Here is a 23,854-nt window from a genome sequence, read left to right as displayed (position 1 = left end):
TTTGAAATTGACACCTTGGGACCACAGCAGCAGCCAGCTCTAACTTCTTCCTTGCTCCCTTCCCAAACAACATTGCCCTCCACCAACTCCATGCCTAACCCATTAGCACTCATCATTGCTGCGTACAAGAGCGAGAAGGCAAGCGAGCGGTTTTCTCCCCAGGACAGGTGAATACTGCCATCGATCCCCAGCGGGAGTCAGAAATGCCACCCTGTTAAGCCCGCAGGCTGCACACAACTGCAGGCGCTTCTTCCAGCCGAGGGCAAAGCAAGAGGAAAGCAGGCTGTCCAGAGCAGGGACAGAGAACTGCAGGGCTAATGTCGTAGGGAGATTCAGGTTTTTGCCGAACCGAGAACTCCAGCAGGGCCCGGGCTTCCCCCAAAGAATGCGTTTAGCGTTTCCTCCTCTGTTCTGTGCTGGAGACCGAGGCAGGGCTGAGTTCACCCAGGGGCCCCGTGCTGGGTGGCGGGGCTGCCGCTGCTCCTCCGCCCCACAGCTCCCGACCCGCTCGGGTCGGCTTTTCAGCAGCTCCCCACGTCCCCTCGGCCCCTCTTCCCCCGGCCGAGACCCGCTCGGGCAGCGGGCCCGGCCCTCCCGCGCCCGGCGGGAGCAGCAGCCTCCCCGTCCCGGCGGGAAAGCGGCGGTGCCCGGGAGCGCGGGGGGATTCGGCTCGCGGCCTCCGCTTTCCCTCTCTGCAGCCGAACGCAGCACAGGGGTGAAGAAAAGCAAGTTGTGGGGTGGCAGGGAAGACGGAATTAGAAATTTTTTTGGAGCGGCACCTCTGCCCGCTCTCCCGCGTTAACGGAGCCCCCCTACCTTCCTCGGCGGCGGCGGCGGAGCGGGGGGGCCGTGTCCCGGCATGACGGCGGCGGCGCCCGGCGCCGGGCTGGCGGCTGCGGACCCGCGGCTGGGGGCTCCCCGCCCGGCCCCCGCCGCCACCGGCCCCGGCCCCGGCCGCCCTCCGGCGGGAGCACCGCCCCGCCCCGCCCCGTCCCGTCCCGCCGCCGAGGCAGCCGCGCCCGCCCCCCGCTCCGGGCATGGAGCGTCCTGTGCTGCCCACCCGGGGTGAAGGGGGATGCCCGAGGGAGGCGACGGGGGCTGCCGGTGTCGAGGCCAGCAGGACAAAGCAGAGCTGAGTGAAAACCCGCCGTTCTGGTTGCAAACTGAAAGATTTCCGAGGAAACGTAGAAAGTCCTGACTTGCTATCAACCCAGCACCTGTCACTGCCACGGCTTCCCGAGGCTGATCGGGTCACACACTCATCGCGCGGGAGCACCTGGCCACGAATGCCTCAAACCTGCAACACGATTTCTATCAGCTGATCTGAGGCTGGGTGTTAGGGAAAGGTTCTTCACCCAGAGGGTGGTTGTACACTGGAACCAGCTCCCCAGGGAAGTGGTCACAGCACCAAGCCTGACAGGGCTCAAGAAGCGTTTGGACAACGCTCTCAGGTACACGGTGTCTTTCCTGGGGTGTCCTGTGCAGGGCCGGCGGTCGGACTCCATGATCCTGATGGGTCCCGTCCAGCTCAGCATATTCAATGTTTCTATGATTCAAAACAGACGGAGGTGTGAAGGCCCCGGCCCAAGCGCAGCCCCTTCCCGCCTGTCACCGTCCAGTACAGCCCGATCCCGAGGGGACGCTCCCGGTGCGGAGGGGACAGCTCGGGGACGCGCCTCCCTCGCGGCACTCGGGTGCCGCCCGCGTGCCCGCGCGTGGGCTCCCGCCAGGCTGCCGCTGCTGGCCCTTTAAGGGGCGGGGCGCCGCCGCGCTCTGGGGCGCTGATTGGCTGGGAGCGCCCCCCTCCCGCCCCCTGCTCGCGGCGGGGCCGGCGCGGCCGGTGGGTGCGCGCGGTGGTGGCGGGAGCGCGCGCGATGGTGGCCGGCGGCGCCGCGCGGCTGCTCCCGCTCCCGGTCCTCGCGCGCGCCGCCGCGGCCAGGATCAGGCCGGCGCTGCCCGGGCGGGCGGGAGCGGGGCGCTCCGGGCTGCGCGCCGGGCGCTGGGGCGCCCTGGCCTTGGCCGTGCCCGCGGCCGTACCCGCTGGGACCGGCTGGAAGGAGAGGCCGGGGCAGCGCGGCCCGGCGTGGGCGGCGGAGCGCGGCGCGGAGCGGCCGCCCCGGGGGCTGCTGCGGCGCTTGGGGCTGGTGCTGCGGCTGGGTGTCCGCGCCTGCGGCCTCCTGCTGCGCTTCGGGCCGCTGCTGCTGCTCTACCCGCTGAGCCGCCTGTGGCCCGGCATGGGCGCGCGATGGCTGCGGCTGCTGCGCCGGGCGGCCGAGGCTGCCGGCCCCACGTGTGTCAAGCTGGGCCAGTGGGCTAGCACCCGCAGGGACCTCTTCTCCGAGGCCTTCTGTGACGAGTTTTCCAAGCTGCACGTCGAGGTGAGCCCCCACCCATGGGGCCACACCGACGAGCTCTTGAGGAAGGCCTTTGGTGAGGACTGGATGGGCATCCTCAAGTTCCAGAGCCGGGAGCCGGTCGGCTCGGGCTGCGTTGCCCAGGTGTATAAAGCCTATGCTGACCTCGCTGCTATTGCTGGCTCCCGGGCCAAGGAGCTGGAGCAACACTCGGAGTTCAGGTCCGCCTTTGAAGCGTGGGAAGTGTCAGGCTTAAGAGGCCTCCTCGGGTGGCTGAGAAAGAGGAAGAGCAAGGAGATACGGGATGAGAGGAGCAGGGAGGAACTGAGTTCTGCAGACTGCTCCCAGGGAAGTCCTGTGAGTAGGATGTCCCTTATGGAGCAGATGGCCAAGCCGCTCCTGAATGCAAATCCTTCATCAGCCAGACATCTCATGCCCGTAGCCATTAAAGTAAGTCATGTGCCTGAATGGTAGGTGTAATAAAACGGAGTGTGCTGGTTGAGGTCCGTCAGATTTTAATTCCCATGGAGAGGAGTAGCTGGCTAGGGCCAGGTAGAACAAGAAGGGATGCTGTCTCTCTTGGTGTCCTTTCTCAGGGCTTTTGTTCCAGCCAGCCACAATCCACACTTGCAGTGGCCCCAGCTTTTCCCAAACGGAGAGCTCAAGATTTGATGTGGCATGTGGGTACTAGGAATGCCTACAAGGGCTCAATTTACATTAAAAGAATTAATATTAAGGTTGCTTGCACCTTCCAGAGACTGATCCCCTTTCTCACATGAAGAAATCTGGAACATGTAAGTGCTTTCAATATAAAGTTTATTTAAAGAAACCTTGTATTTGAGCAGCTTCAAATACTAGTCAGGGACAGGGCAAAAGACTGAAAGTGGTGGAAAATGTCTTTGTGTGAGACTGTAGTCTCCACCACAGATACACTGCATTTGGCAATGATAAAATGTTTCTCTACAACCTAATCAATAGCAAAATATGAATTCTTCTGAGGACTAGCCGAGGAAGCTGGTTGGCTCCCAGTCTAACAACCTGGGTTCTGTGTATTTGAAATGTATCACTTGAGCTCATTGCACGGAGCATCTGGGGGGTTAATGTTGCCACTGCTTATTCTTGTGCAGGTCCTGCACCCTGGGCTGGTCCAGCAAGTGCAGATGGATCTGCTTCTGATGAAGATGGGCAGCCGCATCATTGGACTTCTCCCTGGGTTCAAGTGGCTCAGTTTGACAGAGATTGTGGAGGAGTTTGAGAAGCTTATGATGCAGCAGGTATGTGCCATGTCATGGTCCCCAGCTACTGAAACAAAACTGCCCTTTGTCTTGCTACTGGCTGGCTCTAACTCTGTTCACACCACTACATTTTAAATGGTTAGATGAAGGCTGGCTTGTTCTTTACTTCTCTTCTTCAGTATAATCAAATCACATAATGTTACTGTAAGAAAGCTGATACGCTCACAAAGTAGAAAAGCAATGAAAAAGCAGTTTTTATTCGATCTAAAAATATTTTTTAGACTTTGAAAATAAGTTTTAGACTTTGAATGTGTTTTCTAGTGGACAGCCTGAACAGCTAACTAGCCATAGACACAGTCCTTCTTGCAGCATTGTGAAAGGTGAGCACATGTCCTTAAGAAAATAACCTATCCAAGCAAGTGGTCAGGCACGTGGGTTTTTTTCTATAATTCTACATATATGTTTGCAATCTGTACTCACTAGTCATGTCTGTTAGCACTGATATATATCTATAGAGGCATAAATACTATGTTTTTACATAAGTTAATAACACATTCTATTTTGTATTATCAGACTCCCAGTGTCATTAAAATTTTGCACACAGATCTGAAAACATCCTGATTCGCTAATGTCTTCTAAAAAGACACAGTCCTGAAACATTGCTGCTATCAAACTGACAAAGATCTTACTGCAGGCTTAATTAGGCTTACATTTCTATAAAATGAGCCATTATCTGCTAATTTCATTTTTGTGTCTGGATTGCAGAGTCTGAAGTCTGTAACAAGCTTCTGGAAGTCTAATTATTTTCTACAATTGCAAAACCTCTACACAGTAAATCCATGCTGGGAACTGTTGACTGGGGTCAAATGTGACTCGAGGTCATTTGTACCAGTTCGGCAGAGCTTGGGTGGATGTGCAGAACACTGAGGGTTAGAAGAACATTGTAGCTTTTTTGCTTTGAGTGAACAGGAAGTATTCCTGGGATATTCCCCAGTGCCAGACAAGGGAGGTGAGGTAAGGTTATCCTTCCTCCTTGAGCAGCAGCAGACAGTAGGAGAGATGCCCTTGTGTCAAGACACTGGATCGCTGAAGAACCAGGGCCTGGACTTGGCATAGTGGATTATTTTGTACACGTTACATTAAATTTCTTCCTGCTATGGCTGCCTCTCTGTCAAGTGAGGCTGGGGCTGCAGTTCTTTTGTCTGCCTGCCCAGCTATTTGGACAGCAAGCTTCAGTTCAGGATAGGATTCAGTTCAGGATCTTGTTGTATCCTTGAATATAGTATGTTCCTGGTCTATTTTGAGACACCATGCCTCTAGTAAGGCCCCCCTGTTTCAAAGGTGTTGGGTTGTGGAGCACCCATTACCCAGTCTGCTCCTCTTCCATCAGGGAAGCTATAAGCTTGTAAGAAGCACAACTCTTATTTTGTTTCCATTCTGTCTTTCTGACTAGTTCTGTTGGTATGGAGTATCGCACCTCACACAGGATCCTGAAGATCTAATCCTAGTTGATCTAATTTCCAACCTGCTTTTCTATTTCTCCCTTGAGATTGACTTACGCTATGAAGCCAGAAATCTGGAGCGCTTCCGACAAAATTTCCTAGATGTCGATTTTGTGAAGTTTCCAACTCCCCTTTGGCCCTTGGTAACGGCAGATGTTCTAGTGGAAACATTTGAGGTAAGAATTGCAGGGTCTGGGAGCGATGGTTGCAGTGAGAAGGCCCCAAGGAGAACGTGGCAAGGAAGTGGTTTTTTGAGAAGGAGGGATTGGAGGCAGAAGGATGCTTTTTTATCTGCCTAAGGAGATTTATGTCCTTAGTGTCTATTCCACTCTTTTTGTTTGCAAGCAGTGGATCCCAGAAGACAGGTAGCAGACAATTCCATATAGAAGTGAACACTTGGCCTGAAGCCAAGCAGACCAGCAGTGTGTCCAGCCACCATGTGCTTGTCTGTGCTTTGCAAACCAACACCACACTTCTCCTCTCCTCTCTGGTGGGTCAAAGCAAGGAGCTCAGCAATCTGACAGTTTCTGATTCTTGCCTCACTTCCCTTGTGGATGTTTGAGTAACAGACCAAAGCTACTCTCAGGCTTAGTTTTCCTGCATGTCATCCTGACAAGGGTGTTTCTGGCCCTGGAATATTGTCTGTCTTTCCAAGGAACAAACCCTTGGTTCTCTCACATTCTCCATCACGCTAGGTACAGCCTCTCTCTGGCCAGTCCTTTGTAGGGTACTGTTATCACCTTCCCTGAACTCTTGGCACCCAGGTAAAGGTGTGTTTGAAGGTGGGATGCAGGGGGTGTTTGACCCCAGCTCTGTCTCTGTTTCAGGAGAGTGAGCCCATTTCGCGCTACCTGCACGTGGAGATTGGCACAGAGCTGCGGCAGAGACTGGCCAAGATGGGCATGGACATGCTGCTAAAGATGGTAGGCACTTGGCTGGGGCTGCAAGTGAAGGTTGTTTTCCTGCAGAAGCTATTCATTTTGGATAAGACAATGGAGCTGAAGAGAGAACCCATTTGCTTCCTACCTGTACCTGGTCTGTGTAAAGCCTGGGCTGGATACACCCCTGCTCAGGCTCTGACACAGGGCTCTGTCACTACTGTCTGCCTGCACACAGTAGGACTGACCTGTGCACCTTGGTCAGCCTTTGCTTAGGACACCCACTAATCCATTCAATGAATATTCACATATTGCCCAAGTACCTTGCACTAATGAAGTGCAACATTATTAGCAAATGTCATGTGCTCTGCAGAGATCATGGATGTGACTCAGAGGGAAATCAGTGAGCTGGTTTCTTCATTTATCAACTCCTCTAAAACGGTGTTTTTGTAAGGGAGAACTAAATCTGGAGTAAAGAAAACAAACCAGGCTGATTCAGCTTCTGGCTATCTAGTTCTTCTGTATCTGAGATAATCCCAAATGATCTAGGAAGGAGTGTTGAGAGTGTGGTGCAAGTCTCTTGTGAGGAGCCAGGAGAACCAGCAGGGAAGAGTTGCAAAAGCTCCTGACAATACTGAGTGAGTGGGCAGTGTGTGTCAGATGAAATGCTGCTGCTAACTGCAGCATTGTGCTAGGGCAGCAGTGAGCCTCCAGTTCTGGCTCCATGTAGTATGACAGGCTCTGAAATAGCTTTTACCACTCAGAAAAGCAATGATGGGACTAGAATAGTTTATGCTAAGATTGGTTTCAAATTTTAGGAGTAGGAAAGAATTAAAGAGCAAAGAAACAACATTATGTCTGGAAGTAAAACAAATACCTCTTCTTGAGTACTCTGCAGTTCTAGTCCCTTGCTGTCTAGGACCCTCCATTTCAAGGGCTGTAGTAGAACTAGAAGAGGTGCAGAGGAAGGCAGATAGGATGATTACTCATGTGGAATGGCTTCCATACCAGAATGGTGAAATAATTTGGACTCTTAACTCTGGAAAGCAGAAAGATGAGTAGCTTATGACAGAGATTATACAGTCATGAGTGCACGAGAATGAATATGGATCTATTGTGTACAGTTTCTCCATGAGGAGGACATAAAATTAGCAGAAGTAATATTTTTCAGAGAACACCAAAATTTTTTTTTTTCCACACAGCTCCAATTTTTTACATGGCAGTTGAACAAATTCATAGGAGAAATCAATGAAATACAAAGAAACTCCTTGGGGCAAGAAGTCCTGCAGTCCCAGGTTGCCAGGAGGGTTGGGGGGGGGGGGAAGTACTGTTTTGTTCTTGTCATCTTGCCACTCCTTTCTGGTGCTAAGTGCTAACAGAGTCAGAGAAGAGCTACACGGATTTATTTCCTCTTCTCTTGTTTTCCTTACTTTTCAATACAGTTGTAATGTGGGTTGGTGTCCTGCACTGGGCAAACTTAACCATTCACTATAACCTTTGCCACTGAATGGCAAATGGCCTATTCTTACTGCATTACTCTTTGCTAAGGCCCACCAGTGTGCCCTAATTTAGGGCTAATTGCCAAAGGGCACTGCCATTCCCTGCTGGGACTCCTGGCTGTCCTACTGGCCTCTAGCAAACACACTGGATTGCTTCACGCAGCTCTGCTGACTCCCTGAGTACCAGCCCTGTCACCAGAGCTGGCCTCCAGCAGAATCCACCTGCTGTGGTGCTGCCAAGGGTGATGCCCCATCATTGGTAATGACAGAGAACAGACCACAAACAAGTCTCTGCCGTTTGCCTGGGGGCTTTGGTGTGGGCAGGTTTGCTTGGAAGGAGCTGCTCTCAGACTTACCTGTCCTCCAGATCTTTGTTGACAACTTTGTCCACGCTGACCTGCACCCTGGGAACATCCTGGTTCAAGGCACGGCCCGGCCGGGCAGCCCCCACCCAGAGCAGGTGGCCGTGGTGGACCTGTGTGACACCCTGGTGCTGGAAGTGCGGCCGCCCCCGCGGCAGCTGCGCCTGGTGCTGCTGGATGCTGGGATCGTGGCCGAGCTGCAGAGCGCTGACATGCAGAACTTCCGTGCCGTGTTCACAGCTGTGGTCCAGGGCCAGGTGAGGCCCCTCGGGCATGGGGCTGGGAAATCTGACAGCCAGAGTGAGAGTTTTCTCTCCATTTCCCCTTAAAGTGCTAAGAGGGGCAAGAAGGCTTGCTAGCATCTTATCTCCAACCAGAGGGAGAAGATGTTCAGCTACAGCAGGGAGGGCACCAGAGTAGAGCAATTTCAGGGCCCCAGGAACTAGAAGGTGCTAAATGGGAAGCACTGCCTGGCACTTCCTGCTTAGAAGGGCTTCTGCTGCAAGTTATGAATGCCTGGGAGCCACTCTTACAGAATCTGTCAGGTTTTGCTAGAGAAGAAGAGGGAATGGGTTAATATCTTGATCTGCCACACATAGTGTTCCCCTCTGCAGCCTTGCTGCTGGAAGGCCCACAATGCCTTCCTCCATTGTGTCAGTCTCTGTAGAGAGAGGAAGCAAAACGGGGGTGTGTGTGTGTGTGGGTGGGTCTGACCCCTGCTAAGTTCCTCCATGTAAGGGGAACTACTTTATCCTCCTGCCCACTTGAAACACACTGTCACATGGACTAGAGAACCCAGTGCTGGTGTCTCCTGCTCATTCTGAGAACAAACATTGTGCTCCTACTTGCCTGTCGCTGTCTCTCAGCTGCAGGGTGAGGGGCTCGCTAACAGACCTCAAGAGGGACACATTTTGTCTTGGTCTGCTGAAGCATGCCAAGGAGTCCATGCTAAACCCTGTATCCACGCCCATCCTGTGCTGCCAGAGGCACTTCTCAGCTACTAAATGCAAGAACTGCAAGCATCTGATTGCAAGTCACCAGTGAGCAAGTTCTGATTGTGCTTTTCAACTTGTTTCTCAGGGGGAGAGGGTGGCAGAGCTGATCCTCCACCACGCCCGTGCCAACCAGTGCCAGGACATCGAGCAGTTCAAGGCTGAGATGGCAGAACTTGTGACCAAGTTCCGGGGGAGCACCATTGCCTTGGGAAAGGCAAGTGCACAATGTCACATCCTCACCTACCTGCAATTCAGTGCAACATGGCACTGAAAACTGAAACAAAAGGGTTTTTCGATCAGCCGTTGAATTCTCCTTGTGTATTCCAGCTTCAGGTGGGAAATCTCCTCTCGAGTGTCTTCAAACTATTGATGACCCATAAGGTGAGGTCCTGTCACTGTCTGCCTTTAATAGCTGCAAGTTCATCTCGGGAGGGAGAACTGCTGGGAACATGACAGGCTAACAAGGAGGGGGACTGACTTCTGAAACAAACTGCTAGGAGAGCAACTGCTGGAGTGCATCCAGGTGTTGCAGGCATGGTGTTTCTCAGGTCTTATACACATTCTGCCAAGCCAAATTTCTGTTTTGTTGGGGTTTTTTTTTGTCTCAATACTTCATTTAATGGTTGATATTGTTTACCAAAAGGAGTATTTTTGTAACACGTAGTTTTTCCTATCTTTTTTATAGTCCCTTAGACTATAGATACCTCCTTAAAACTGATTACTTGGGGGACAAGTTTCCACAGTTGCAAACAACTTTGGAAATCAAGAGACCTAGAGGTGAGAAGGCTGTCAGCCACAGGGCTTCAGAGTCCAACTGGTGGAGTTACATTATAGTTTCAGGCGTGCAAATGCTCTCCCCAGCCTCTTCTCTTCCCTCTCAGCTTAGGCAGAGCTGGTACCTTGGTTGAAGGGGTACAGAAGAAAAGAAGGTCCATTGAGTCCATTCAGTCTGTTGTGGTTCTAGGTGAAGCTCGAGAGCAATTTTGCTTCCATCATCTTTGCCATCATGGTTCTGGAAGGACTAGGACGTTCACTGGACCCTGAACTGGACATCCTGGAAGCAGCTAAGCCACTGCTCATCAAAACTGCAGCTTCTGCCCTCAAATAGACTCTTGTCGCTGCTGCCCTCTCCCTGTGGGGGATACCTGTGCTGCCTGTGAGCTGACACAGAGCGAAGCTGAAGGGGAGACGTCACGTGTACCCCAGGGCGATGCTGTGTAGTGGTTGCTCTCCACTAATGCTGCCTTCAGTCATTTCAGCCAAGCACCAGCCGTGGGATGATCCATGAAAGGTCTATTCCAGAAAGCAGGAAGAATTTGCACAACTGGACATTTCCCACTCATTGCACAGTTCTAAGAGATAATGTGCTCTGGTAGTTTTTAAAAACATCTTCAAAAAGATGTTCATCGATCAAGTCTGTTTTAAAATATACCAGGTTAAATATTTAATTTACTGACTTATCTGTCACTATGGTATGAAAAATGATGTTCTAGCACCACCTAAGCAACACATTTCAGCCTGAAAAAAGCCAATAAACCTGTTTGTCTTTTGTACTTCTAACTTCTACTTTTATTGTAGAAGTGTCCTAACAGCCTGCATGTAGTGGTCTGTTCTTAGTCATTTTGGATGACAAAAACAGACTATTTCAATTTTTGTTCAAACTTCTGTACTCCAGTACACTATGATAGGAGTTTGAATTATAAACAGCATAATAAAATATCTACCTAGGCAGAAAAATCTAATTCCATAATAAAAAACAAATTCTGGGAATATTTGTCCTGGTCTTAATTTTTCTGTTTCTGAAACTTAAGAGGTTTTTTTTCTCCCCTCTGTGTGATTTTCTCTACTACCCTCCCTGGTTTCACTCTGCCCAAAACCTTAACTGATATGCAGATACTTAGGGTTTTTTTCCCAGCAGTTTTCAAACCAGAGTCCAAGCATTTTCCTACTGGATCAAAACCACATTGCAAATGTTTAAAATCAAAGCCAGCAGAAGAACTGGATTATACGTGGCATTTACAGTCAGTTATTTTAATAGCAGTATTAAAATTATTTTATGGCTGCATTTTAATAGTGAGAAGTAGAGTCCATGAATGATTGGAAATAGTGTGGTACTAAATATATTCCCAGATCTACCCTGTGTGAAATAGCAGTAGAGCAGGGTCTCTGCAGTGGTCTGTTCTCAGGTGGTTAAGCAATGAAGAAAAAGTACATAAGCAGACAATCTGCTGTTTTATGGTGATTATAAAGTAATGATTAATAGCACATAAATGAAGTCTGAAAAATAAGTTCAGATTCAGCTCAGTATATTTCATATACTTTCCTTTAATCACTGCATATTCCATTTCCAAGTGCATAAGGATAAAAGCAGGAGTAGAGTTTAACACCTTTTAAGTTTTAGGCTGATTTCTTTAAGTGTAGTTAGAGTCATAAGCAGGCATCGTCCCAACTAGCGCAGGATTTTATGTAAAAGAACTCAAACAAGAAGAGAAGCAAGCAAACCCCCAAACATTACCCTAAAGAAAATCTCCATGTGCCACCAGCACCCACATTCCCTCAGTAGGGTGCGTGCCAGGTCTGGGGCACAACTATCTGTGTTCTTGCTGAGCAAATTCCAGCCAACTTTTCCAGACAGTCAACAGAGTGGAAACTGTTCCAAATAATGGGATTTCATGTCTAAAATGCAAAACTGTGCCTCACATGTAGTTTCCATAATCTGATGCAAGTTATATTTTTTTCAGACCTTAACTCTGACATTTTGTTTGTTAAAGCCTTCACCTTATATTTAGGTTCATCTTTCCTTTAAGCAAAAATCTGAGGATGGCTTATGCACATTATGGATCCTAAAGTTTAAAAATACCCATTTTAGCTATTAAGGCCTCAGAGTAGTTTGTAAACATCTGGATGGGAGACTTAACTTTGTCTTTTTAGGGAAAAGCTGAAGGCATAGCCTCTCCATTATCCCTGGAGGAATGCAGTCTGACACTGCTAGGAAACTGCTGGCCATTCAGAAGATTTGGCAGGATTTCAAACGAGCTCCCTTTTACAAGTTTTCTTAATTTTACTTTTTTTCTTTTTTTTTAAAGAAACTGCCATTATCACTGGTGCTATATTCTTGTAAGAGGCATAAATTTTTAAAATGTGCCAGAAAATGTGTATCATGTTTCTAAGTGTACACAGAATGTCGGGCAGAATTTAAATTCTGTATCCAGTTTGGTTCTAGGCATTACTTGAAACAAGGTATCACATAAATTGCATTTACCTTAGCATAATTCTGTGTAAAATAAAGGTATTTCCATATAGCTCTGACTGTTTCAGCAAATAAACTGTGCCATGTCCATTTTCCTTTCCTAAACACCCATCTGAAATTTCTGGTTATCCAGAGCTGATTAGAGCATTCCTTGAAACACAACCACTGTATTTTGTACCTTAGATGACGTGAGGAAGAGGGAGCACTTCAGGATGCAACCAGTATAACCTCCTCCTCCTCCTCTCTGGCACCTCTACTCACCACACTGTGATGCACTAGAAAACCCCTCCTTTCTAATGCAGAAAAGGACCTCTAGATGTGCCCTGCTGCTCCCTCTCAGGGGAGGGGAAAGCCAGTGACCCCAGAAAGGAAGGCAGGTAAAGGACAGAGCAGCAGAAGTGCACTCTGGCTGCAGTGAAAGGGAGATTAAAGACCTCTCCAGGAATCCTAATGCCACCTGTCACAACTCTGCCCTGGCACACTGACTCACACCTGACAACACAGAGCAGCTCTGTGCCCTGCTCCAGGCCTCGCTCACCCACTGTGCGGCTTCCTTACGCGAGCAGGGATGCCCGGAGCAGCAAAAGGTTCTGTTCCCTGAGGTACTGCTGGAGGGCACGGAGTTTCTGGCCTTCTTTTTCCATCTTCAGACGGGAACTGTCTCTCCTCTGGAACACTCTCACTTTGGCAGCCTGGTGCTGGTTTTGCTGTTTATCCTGCTCCTGGGCTTCTTGTTCCAGCGCTTCCTGCCGTGACTGCATTCTGCTCCTCAGGAAGTCCTACATAAAGACATTGAAAACTGCACAGTCAGCCTTCATGCCAAATTTCATCCTCACTTTTCATCTCTGTGGTCCCCAGCATAAAAAGGACATGGACCTGCTGGAGTGAGTCCAGAGGAGGATCACGAAGATGCTCAGAGGGCTGGAGCACCACTGCTATGGAGACAGGCTGAGAGAGTTGGAGTTGTTCAGCCTGGAGAAGACTCCGGGAAGACCTTAGAGCACCTTCCAGTGCCTAAAGGGACTACAGTAGAGCTGGGGAGGGACTTTTTACAAGGGCATGGAGTGATACGACAAGGGGAAATAGCTTTAAGCTGAAAAAGAGTAGGTTTAGATTAGATATTAGGAAGAAATTCTTTCCTGTGAGGGTCGAAAGGCCCTGGCACAGGTTGCTCAGAGAAGTTGTGGATGCCCCATCCCTGGCAGGTTGGACAGGGGGTTCTGAGCAGCCTGCTCTAGTGGAAGGTGTCCCTGCCCATGGCAGGGGGGTTGGGACTAGATGAATACAATCCAAATCATCCTACAATACTATGATTCTCACTAGTAGAAGTCAAAAATGGATATAATCTATGGAAATTCATTCCTTGCATGCAGAAAGACTCCTTTTATGGCACAGATAGGGAATTTTACTTTCCACCTTTCATCTTTATACACATGTCAAAAAAATGTTACCCTTTTTTATCTCTAAATGATATAGTTATATTGGATGTAAAACAGGTGGAAGACAAATACTCCAGATAGTGATAATGCTGGAAACATGGCAGAAGAGGAAAATAACTTCTGGGATTGCCCTTACCAGCCTTTCTTTCTCTTGTTCACAGCTCCTTTCATTGCTTTCTGCTTGCAACTCCTCTCTCTGCAGATGCTTTGTCTTTAAGAACTGAAGTCTCTGCCTTGCCTTCCTCTCTTCCTCCTCTCGAAAGAAGGATTCCTTCCTGCTCCTCTCAGCCCCAGCAGCCTGGAGCAGTGCCATGTGCTGCAAAGCTCTCTCTTTGTGCTCCAGCTGTTTCTCCAGCCCTTGCAATGTTCTCTGACGCAATCGCTGCCTGTTTCCAAAACAAAATTTCTCAAATTTCTCATAAAGAAAGAGCAATAAAAAAAAGAAAGACAGTGCATAAGACACAAAGCAGATATTCTGGCAATCCGTGCTCAGTTAATATTCCAGAACTCTTTGCTAGGTTAGGAGGATTAAACCTGTGTCCCAAACAGAGGTAGCAAAATCCCCAAATGAGCTGGTGCCTGATGTCAGCACTTGTGGTCTGACAAGAGGATTAAAGGGAATTTGCCCTTGGAGATAATGCTGTGTACCCACTCCCTCACACCTCAAGCACCAATTTTATTCACATTAAGGAACCACTGTGACTCCTCTGCAAAGTCCAGAATAAGCACAACATGGGATGTGCAGGACTGAAGGAGAGCAGCAGGGAGCAGATGTTACCAACCTTCCAACATTTAGCACACAAAGCAGTCAGTTCCCAGCATCACCTCTGGCTGTCCCTGCGCAGCTGGCGGCGGATGCCATCTGCCTCCTGCCACTGCTCCCTCTTCAGCTGCCTCTGTTCCTCTTGCCACCTTTTGTGCTCAATCTTGGCTCTGTTTAAGTCCATCTCTTTCCACCTCTCCTGAGATGCAGCACTAAGGATTGATTTCTAAGATAAAAAAACCAAACTGACCCTTAGTCCCATCAGTATACTTTTCTAATGCAAACTGTAAACACACAAAACCAGAACAGCCCAGTTCCAATGTCACTCCCGAGGCCTAGAAGCTACAAAGGCTCACAAATACTGCGCTGTTGATTCCTATCAATGAAAAAGCTGAGAATGATGCTAAAACCTGTAGAAAACATTAGGTTTAACCAACAAAGAGGCACCTGAAATCCAGTTTTAAGAGTTCTCCATAGGTCAGTAGGCTGTGCTGTTCTGGTGTTGAGCCAATGCTTAAAACTCCCCAGTCTTTGGGTCAACTTCTGGACTGGATGGAAAATCCAGGTTTGGACCACAAAACATACTATATATTCCTTACTAGATTTTATTAGCAAAAGAAATACCTGCCCCCCTCTGGCCAAACCCAGAACATTCCCGGAGCTCTCTGCAGGTGGTCCAACTCTTCAGCTCCTGTTGGGTGAGATTTCTACCAACGCTCCAGCAGGCTTTATGTTTTCTTCAGTAGTAGCTTCATTCCAATGCTGTAGTGCTGCTGATTTGTGTTTTTAAATGCGCTGCTCCATATACAGAGATGAAGGAGCACCTACAAGGCCTCTTTTCACAGCCACAGTGAAATACTTATTTGTTTTTGTACTCCCTACAGTGCCCTTTATGAGGGAAGTGCAAGTAAACACCACTGTAACTTCAGACGTGTATTCCAGTTTACATTGCTAGAGCTGTTTGAGGTTGGAACAAAGTTCCCCCAAAATATTTTCCTCTGTCAAATGCATCCTCCTTCCTCCTATTCCCAGGTGCAGTTAGCATGCACCTGATATCAGCTGCTGCTCTGCAAACAGAATGTCTCCTTCCAGTGCTTTCCTGAGGACAACTCGAATACCACAAGCTGGAAAACACTACAGGACTTTCAAATAATGCTCCTGCCAGTCTTACACAGCATTTTGACTGGTTTCCCTTAACACATTGATCTGCATGGCTTCCCAGGGGCTGTAAACAGCTTTGTTCTCCAGTGTATTGCTAGTCTTAGCAAAAAAAATGTACCTTGTGGGTGTTTGTGTTTAATGACACACACAAGGAGAGATCAAAGAAAGAATCAAAGGTGTTTACAGGTGGGAGGTGAAAAAATGATGTTTTCCAGCAGGTAAAGTACTGGTCTAAGGATCAGGAGACTTCTAGTTCCACCCCTGCCCTAACATGCACTCTTTGCTATGGGACTCAGATGACTACCTAAACTTTCTCTTTTTTTGCTTTCAGTATCTGTAAAAGAGAAACAATTTTTTTTGCTATCTAGTAGAGCTGGCTGAGAAGTTTAGTTAGAAAAGATTAGATCTAACTTAAATAAACATTCTGCCAAAAGCACTGAGCAAAACTACCACAAGTGCCCTGTCCTGTACAACATGGGTTCCCAAGTGGAGTCCTTAAATTTCTATTTATACATAACCATTATTCTACACAGGCATTTTTGTTGCAGCAAAAACCTTTGTGAAAGATCAAAGGAGAGAACATTCTCACATGACATAAACAAATCTCCTCATCCTAATAAATCTGGTTTGGACCAAATACTCACTGTGATGCTTTTGTCTTTTAGAAGATTTGGGAGATGTGTGCATCTCCCAGCCCGCAGGTTGGTGGTACTGTGTGGTCTCTGCACACAAAGGGCTGATCTGATGGTCAGGCTGTCTTTCTCCAGTGATTGATTCAATTGGGCAAAGAAGCTCTGGCGCCTAAAAGGAACCAAGGCACTGCTTCCCACGGAAGGGCTCCTCTGGGAATGCTGGACTGGAGCTTCTGCCACTTGGGACTCAAAAAGGCCTTTCAAATAAATTAGGACAAGGACACATGAGAATATAGGAAGCTTATAAAAAGAAAGCAAATTAAAAGAACAAAAGGTCTGCTCATATAAGATATATCCGAGCAAGGATTTTATAACATTTTCCTCTGGGGTAGTGGGACATTTTTTAGTCTCCACAAAAGAGGTTCCAGCTTTCCAGAAACAAGCTTGCAATTGCATTTAGGCATGAGTTTTGCCTGGGAAGACGAGATCACCAACTCTTCTTACAGCTTCTCTGATTAAAGGATTGTTTACGTGGTACCTCACAGCAGGCACGAGCTGCTCTGAGACAAATAAAAATGGTAAGTCTTTTGATAGGGCAAAGCCTGAGCTCTACATCCTGCTGAGAGACAGGAGACATTAGCATGGGCACAACCCTGCTAACGCAGCTTTTGGGTAACTCAGAACATGAGCAGAGTTTGCTCACACCTTTCTGCTAAAGACAGGGCAGACCTGAGTGGCAGCTGTTGCATGGAACACCAGCTGGGAGGAAATACGCATTCCTATTTGACCTTTCATTCTCCCTCTTCCAGCAGTGCCACAAAGCAGTAACAGAGAAAGCTTTAGGCTTTCAGAATCCTCTCTTAGATCCTGCAATTGTCACAAAGCTGAGAAAACAGCAACAAATTGATTAAAATCATTATCCAGCCCCTTTTGGCTGTTAAAGGAACAAATTTTACTCAGTGCCGTTACAAAGCAATGATTTTTAGCACAGGTAAGAGGGTTGTTCTGCAGAACAGTTCTGGTGAGATCTTGTTGCTATACACAGTCATAGTTAATGTTACATATTAAGTTTTAAAGGAATTTTTTATTTATACTGAGCTCTATGACATAAGTTAAGAGACCCCAAAAGCTACTGCAGTAGCTGAGCTGTAAAACCCAAAACTCCCAACTTCCATCTGAAAATTCTTTCACCTTGAGAAGAAGATGAATAATTTCTCAAGCCATAGCACCATTAATATCTACATATAAAGATACTACATAATGGTGCTATGGCATTATGGTATTTTCTTTTGAAGCACCAAGAATTATGGTAACAGATCTTATACCTGATGCCATCCTGCACTGATATTATGTGCTAAGTCTTATGTTTGGGTGAAAGAGCTACAGTTCCAATACCATGCTCATGTTCAAAATTAGCTTCAGTTTCAGTATCTTGCTGTCTGCTCTCTGCTTCTTCCTTGTGATCTGTCTCCAATAACCAGCTGTCTGTGTTGACAGCAGCATCAACCATAGCATGAACCATCTCCCTCTGAGGGCCCTAGAAATAACAAGAAATGCAATCATAATCCAGACCTGATAAGGAAAAGAATAGGTTCGTTTAATGAATTTACAGCATAAGATCTTAAGTTGTAACTGAAGTTTAAGAGAGAATGAAAAAAAACAAATTTTGGGGGACGTTCTTTATTAAAGAAACACCTCATAGCTAATTTCTGATCACCTCCTGAGTTTCTCTATGTCTTCAAATGACCTAAAGTACTTTGGGTCCAAACTGGTACAAAAGAGATCAGGCCAGAAGAGCTCTGGCTGAAAGACAGCACTGCTTCTGGCACATGCCAGAATTTGGATTCTAACCCTTGCAGAGCAATGGAGATAAGTGTGGCAGGAGCTGGTGCACATAAAGCTCCTCCTTACTGATCCTCACCCAGTGCCCTGCTCACAAGCACCAAAGCACTTGCTCAGGATTACATAAGCCTCTTGTGGTCCTTGATTGGGAATGGGAACACCTCTAACAGGGTGGAGCAGTATCTTAATTGAATTATGCAAGAGACTGCCTTGGTTTGGAACAATCCTTACTGTAATCCTTATCCAGTGTCAAGTCTTCTGACACTTTTTCCTCTTTTGCCTTACCTCCTTCACACAGAAGCAGAATGGAGAGGAGCTGGGCTATGCAACACTTCTCATATTCTGCATCCATGGAAGAGGTTCTAGAAGCCTGCTCCAGCCAGGGACAATGACAGATTATAGCTCGTACCCCAATCAAAGAATCAGAAAGACAGTGCAAAGTCTCTCCATTCTTTAGCAGGCAGGCATAAGGACCAGGCCTTAAACCTCTAGTAACTGTTTGGTACCATGTGCAGTAAAGTTGAAGTAACAAAGCAGATATTTATACAAATAGCAGACCATACGGTATCAGAAGAACCAGGGTGAAGCACTGTTTACCTTCTCAGTTTCTATAACCTCATGGTCCTCCTCCAAACAAGACCAAACATCTTTCCCAACATCTTCTGTGACCAAACTCTTCTCTTCCTTTTTCTCTTCCTCTCTAGAAACACTTTCTGAAGATGAAATCCTCAATTCAGACAGTTCCTCTTCTATTTTCTTGCTGAGCTTTTCTTCAGTCAAACTTCCTCCTGGGATGAAGGCATTTTCCTGCTGCACTTTGCAGCCTGCAGGCCGTGTGGGTTCCCAGGCTCCAAGGCAGCACTGGGGAAGTGAGGTACATCCCCAGCTACACTTTGCACAGGGATGAGTGGAATACAGAGCCCCTGGGCAGCAATCCAGGTCCAGGTGACCCTGTCTGTAGTGCCCTGAGGCTCTATAGCCCGGTGTCACAAGGTATGGGTAATCCACACTTGAATCTACCACCATCTGCCTGGCTGCTAAGGGCATCTGCAGCTCCAGGATGATGCGTTCGCTTAAGGGCAGGGGAATCCTCAGAGCCTGGGCAGAAGACACCTCCTTAGTCTGCCCATTCCAGAAATTCACAAGCACTCCTCTTTCATTGTGTGCTGTGCATATTGGGGGAAAAACAAAACAAAGGCAAGTAATGCATTAGCAGCATGTCAGTCTGTGTGATTTATCTCCCAGAGAGCAGGACGTAAAAGTGTTTCTCACTCGTGTTTCAGACAGTTTTGTAACAACTTCCATGATTTTATTCTTTATAGGTTTAAAATTTGACTTTCTTCTGAATTTCCTGCGAGAAGACAGCAGATAGAAAAAATCTCACTGGTCACAGTGGGTGGGATTTTACCCTGAAATAGCTGGAAAGCAGACTAACAGATAATCAGGTGAATTTTTGCCTTGTGTTGGGAGGATGCTACCCCAACCCCTAACTTTTTAGGAAATTTTCACCCACAGAACAAAGCAAAGGTAAATTCTGCGAGCTGCGTTAACTCTGACCCTGAAAAAGTGGCTCAGTGCCAATGATAAAAACACGATGAAGAGAACCCGAGCAGCAGGAGGTCAATTATCCGTGCCGGAGCCTCTTCTCCTCCCAGCAGTAACCAGCACCCATGGTGAGCCTAGTGCTGCTAAGAAAACCAGAACACCCAGTACCTAAAGGTGCCTCCTTGCTCTCCACAACCCTTAGCACAGTGCCAGGGCCAAAACGTTTGGCTGGAGCCTCCCATGGTGCCAAGACTCTGTCCCCTGGAGCAAGAGGCTGTCGCCGGGCATCTTCGTAGTGGAGAATGTCATAGAGAGGTGTTTCCTGCAGGCCGAGCTGGACCTTGCCCTTCAGAGCACGACTTTGGTCAAACTCAATTAAAAAGCCTTCCCTGGAGCCCTGCAAGAGTAAAACATGTGGTTTGCAAGGCAGACAGCTGGGTCCAATTAACAGCCAAGCTTAAGTGCTAAGAGGGAAGTGGCAGAAATCCCAGGAAGTGGAACATGATCTCAGGATGCAGCTTTCCTCCTCTACCAGGGCTTCACTGTACTGTGTCCATACCACTTTAAAAGTAAATAAAAAGCTGGGGCTTAAGGGGCTGACAGACTTTTTTCTTCCTTCCAGTTCGGACTTAGATTTTAGTAAGAACACAGTTAGCAAGCTAAGGCAGAACTCTACCAGGAAAACCTCTCATCAGAAAAAGGAACCAAAAGAAACTGTGTATGATGCAGTTCACTACAATCAGAAGGAAAACAAACAGTAAAAGTCACAACTGTTATAAATTTAAATACTTTAACTGAAGCCTTCAGCAGTGGGTGAGGGCAAGATCTACTGCCAAAATCTCGGCCTTCTTTGCAGATCTTTGAGTGCACTTACACAGATAATGCTGTCAGCTCCTACTCCAGCTGATGCCACTCATGCCTGTAGCTGTCTCCATCTGTTCTACCCCACACAAGAGCTTACAGACATCCTCACCTATACTAGCACCAAAATTTATTTAACTAACCTGCAAAATGAACTTGATTTTTAAAGAAAACCTGCAGGGGGGATTTTCCATCTGGCATTCAAAATCATCTCGCAATTCCCAGAAATGCAGATGGAAAAGAATGAGGAAAGCTCTCAGTCTGGTAAAGAGGAAGTGGACCCTGGAGACAAGTATTTTGGATTACTAGCTGCTGTTTAGCTAACCAACTCTGCTGCTATGCTGGGCAAAAGTACACAATAGGGATAAGGGACCCATTTTGTCTGTCTCTGACTAAAACTCATTATAACTACAAAAATGGATTGATCTCCAGGCTGCTCTTACTTGCAGGGCTCCTCACAGCAAACAGCCAGTCAGCACCAGGTAACAGATGAAAATAGGATGTGCAGAGGCAACAGTGGCTATGAAGCGCACGGTAACACTGGAGGGCCACCCCACAGACAGGGCTTGGGACTGGTGAGGTATGGGAAGAACAGAGGAAAAACCATACATGCCCTCTCAGCCAAGTTCCCAATAAATGGTTACCTTCACCTCCTGGACAATGTGGCCCAGGTAGTAATAGCCATCAGTTTCTCTCCTTGCCAACACACGAGCTCCCCTCAGGACGCGGGAAGCCTCCGAGGACAAACCCATGAGATTCCTTTTGGTTGAGGACATCAAGGCCATGCAAAAGGGACATGGGTTCCATGCACAAACGGGACAGCTGTGGAAAACAAAAACACAAGAAGTAATGAAAACCTTGGCAACAGATACTCTGCAACTTACTGCAGTGAAAACAAACCAAATCAATGTGGAACACACCCCCCACTCTGCAATAACTGTCTTAGTTTCCCAGCTTTTTCTTCTCTGCTTTTCCGGTGACCCATCTACAGATTATGAGCTTACTGTGTTACTGGACATCTTGGCAGCAGAGAGCCACAGGAATCTCTATCAGCTGTGTGACAGCACTGGACACGTGAGATGGACGTGGAGCTTACCTGGAAGGGGGAAGGAGGAGATGGAAGCAGAAAATGAGCATGATTTTTGAACACTTAAATCCTTAAACAGGAATATTGTTCATAAAGTTGAAATTTACTTTCACTTTATTACTTCTCTCTATAAATCTTCCACCATATCTTGTGGTACTATGCTGCTTATCTGTAAATTCATCACAAGTGGCTTTGATTTTGAGAAATTAAGTTCAGAAAGAAGGAATATTTTAAAAAAAGGTAAGAACTATATGATAAACCCCTCCTTGTGCTGCACCTGGTTTCTATTCAGCTGCTAGGGTACATAGCAGGGGTGGGCAGCCCGTGGCCACATGTGCACTGCTGCTGCTGCTTACACAGCTTCCAAGCTCCCCTGGCAAGCAAAGCTGAAAGGTCAATGAAAGGACCTGAAGTCAAGGAAGAGTGAAGAAGGTGGGGGCTGAATTTAGGGGGACAAAGTTGCCTCTGCAGGTCAAAGCCAGCAGCAGAAACGTCTGGCCTGAGCAAGATGGGAAACCTGAGATGCTTGAGAACAAGGACACAGGGAACAGAATGCCAGGGACTGCAAGAAGGCAGAAAGACAAAATACAAGGCAGTTGGAAGGTGGAGCTGACAATAAAACTATGAACTTTATATCAAAGCATTCAGCTTTTATGGAAAACCATAAACTTGGTATGGAGCACCTTGAAAGCTTGCAATATGTTGGTGCACGTGGTAAGTAAAAACAGTGGTTGAATAGTTTGCTGCTATTCCCTGTAACCGGCTGCTGAAATTGCATTAGAGCTCTTACAAGGCTCAGAGGAGCAGGGAAATCAAAATCCTTTAACTACAAGGCCATTCACTGCTGTTTCAGCTGAGGATGTCAGGTGTTTGAGATGTTAGCAGACTGAGAAGATATTGTTACTTATTTAAAATGCCTTCAGGAGGGTTGCAGAAACTCTTCTTTGTGGAGTGTTATCCAATAAAGATTCAGGAGGAACTAACAAGTATGGATTAATCTTACATTGGCATCATACCTTGTCAGGAGGAGTAGGGGGGTGTCTGATTCCTTGAAAGGATCCCCCTGATAGTCTGGCTACATTCTTCATTATTTTTTACTTGCTTCTGAATGTCCCAGAAGGCATACCACATTGTACTACTGGATGCAACTGGTTCTCCACAAGAAGTTGGAAGAATTCCTCCGACCCTTGCTCTGGCACATGTCAGTGAACAGATCCAACCACCGGCAGGGTGGGTTTTCCATCATCCTCAAAGTGTTGCGGCTGAAACCAGGCTGCAGCTCCAGGAACACTGCCGAGTGAGCACTAACCGGGCAGGTGCACCGTTGTAACGCCTGTGGGAGCTGCAAAAAGGGAAAGAAGAATAAAACCCTCTCAGGTGCGCAGGTCTTCGCTGAGGGGGGACAGGTGGGAATTCTGTACTGGGTGCTCCTATTCTGAGGCGTCGCCCCTGCGTTCCCGCTCCGGCAGCCGCCCCACAGGGCGGGAAGCGGCTCCGCCCCCGCCGCTTCCTCCGCGCCACCCCGGCCTGAGGGCGAGTCCCGCTCCCCGGCCCCGCCATGGCGCGCGTGCCCCGTTGCTGCGCAACCCCGGACAGCTCGGGCTGGGAAAGAGGGACGCGCTGCTCCTGTAGCCCCTTCCTTACAGACCAGCAGCTGGAACCGCCTTCTCCCCCCGCCCCCTAAAAGGAGCGGCTTGGCTGAGGAGGTCGCCCCGCTCTGCGCCCCTCGTGGGCGACGCCAACTTTTGGGAGAACTCACGGAGAACCTGCCCTCGGTGCCGCCCCGGCGCTCCCAAGTGCTGTGGGGAGTGAGGAGGCAGATGTGCGGGGGCAGTGTGTGGTGTCTCCGTGCCCCGGGACACCTCCGTGCCCTGAGCTGCCCCTCCCGAGCGCCCCAGCATACCTCCCTTTCCCGGGATACCTCCTTTTCCTGGGATACCTCCCTTTCCCGGGATACCTCGGTGCTGTCTCCGCCCCGGAAGGCGGCGGTCGCGCCAATCGGCGGGGCTGTTGCTGGGCGGTGCGGGTGACATTGGGGCACAGCCATGGTGGTGGCGGCGCTGGGCCGGGCGGCGGGGCGGCTGCTGCGGGCCGGGGCCGCCGTGCCCGGGCGGCGGCGGTGAGGGGACGGGACGGGACGGGCAGCGGGCGGGCCGGGGCCGGCGGGGCCCGGAGTGAGGCGGGGCCGTGCTGTGTTGCAGCGCGGGCGGCGGGGTGCACATCCCGCCGCGGGTACCGGCAGTTTCCCGGAGCTGACGCGGGCGCAGGTGATTCGAGGCGAGATCCTCAGCGGCTTCATGTGGTTCTGGATCTTCTGGCACTTCTGGCACAACTCGGACATGGTGCTGGTGAGGCCGGCGCGGCGGCCCGGGGCGGGGGGCGTGGGCCGGGCTCCGGCCGCGCTCTGACGGGCCTCTCTCCCAGGGACACTTCCCGTATCCCGACGCTT

At 48.7% G+C, this 23,854-nt stretch overlaps 3 protein-coding genes across 7 annotated transcripts in view; 1 reads left to right on the top strand and 2 right to left on the bottom strand.

Moving 5' to 3' along the window:
* DENND2A (DENN domain containing 2A) overlaps positions 1-899 on the bottom strand; it is a 58,363-nt gene extending 57,464 nt beyond the window's left edge. The window contains exon 1 of the mRNA XM_039570840.1: positions 817-899. The gene's annotated coding sequence lies outside the window, so the exon portion shown is untranslated. The remainder of the gene's footprint in view (positions 1-816) is intronic.
* Positions 900-1,874: 975 nt separating this feature from the next.
* ADCK2 (aarF domain containing kinase 2) lies at positions 1,875-10,595 on the top strand. Its single transcript, XM_019292412.2, has 8 exons — positions 1,875-2,804; positions 3,482-3,628; positions 5,139-5,267; positions 5,919-6,014; positions 7,836-8,087; positions 8,911-9,039; positions 9,153-9,206; positions 9,790-10,595. Exons 1-8 carry the CDS (start codon positions 1,875-1,877, stop codon positions 9,931-9,933), a joined length of 1,881 nt encoding a protein of 626 aa, XP_019147957.2. The 3' UTR covers positions 9,934-10,595.
* A 515-nt stretch (positions 10,596-11,110) lies between these two features.
* Positions 11,111-23,372, bottom strand: LOC104696190 (trichohyalin-like). 5 transcript variants are annotated; one of them, XM_039570910.1, is made up of 11 exons: positions 23,309-23,372; positions 22,422-22,747; positions 21,323-21,414; positions 20,963-21,140; positions 19,626-19,854; positions 18,510-19,078; positions 17,466-17,607; positions 16,083-16,327; positions 14,340-14,503; positions 13,651-13,900; positions 11,111-12,854 (listed from the first exon to the last, which is right to left on the bottom strand). In XM_039570910.1, the coding sequence occupies exons 2-11, from the start codon at positions 22,491-22,493 to the stop codon at positions 12,630-12,632; spliced, it is 2,166 nt and encodes a 721-aa protein (XP_039426844.1). In that variant the 5' UTR covers positions 22,494-22,747; positions 23,309-23,372; the 3' UTR covers positions 11,111-12,629. The 5 variants fall into 5 exon arrangements, with proteins under 5 accessions (XP_039426844.1, XP_039426843.1, XP_039426846.1 ...); XM_039570909.1 differs by having other exon boundaries at positions 23,327-23,372; XM_039570912.1 differs by having other exon boundaries at positions 23,345-23,365.
* Positions 23,373-23,854: the final 482 nt, after the last annotated feature.

The sequence above is a fragment of the Corvus cornix genome, chromosome 1A (assembly GCF_000738735.6).
Source record: "Corvus cornix cornix isolate S_Up_H32 chromosome 1A, ASM73873v5, whole genome shotgun sequence".
Taxonomy (NCBI): Eukaryota; Metazoa; Chordata; class Aves; order Passeriformes; family Corvidae; genus Corvus; species Corvus cornix.
Note: the sequence above shows the minus strand (reverse complement) of the source record. Positions and strands in the feature narration are given on the sequence as shown.

What these genes read in the sequence shown, in the direction of transcription:
- ADCK2 (XM_019292412.2), top strand. Translation starts at nt 1,875, where the DNA reads ATGGTGGCCGGCGGCGCCGCGCGGCTGCTCCCGCTCCCGGTCCTCGCG. An exon ending in AGAAGCTTATGATGCAGCAG is followed by an intron (nt 3,629 to 5,138) that starts GTATGTGCCATG and finishes TTCTCCCTTGAG; the next exon opens with ATTGACTTACGCTATGAAGC. An exon ending in TGGACATGCTGCTAAAGATG is followed by an intron (nt 6,015 to 7,835) that starts GTAGGCACTTGG and finishes CCTGTCCTCCAG; the next exon opens with ATCTTTGTTGACAACTTTGT.
- LOC104696190 (XM_039570910.1), bottom strand. Translation starts at nt 22,493, where the DNA reads ATGAAGAATGTAGCCAGACTATCAGGGGGATCCTTTCAAGGAATCAGA. An exon ending in CCAAGATGTCCAGTAACACA is followed by an intron (nt 21,141 to 21,322) that starts GTAAGCTCATAA and finishes TGTTTTCCACAG; the next exon opens with CTGTCCCGTTTGTGCATGGA. An exon ending in AACAAGAGAAAGAAAGGCTG is followed by an intron (nt 12,855 to 13,650) that starts GTAAGGGCAATC and finishes GTCTTTATGTAG; the next exon opens with GACTTCCTGAGGAGCAGAAT.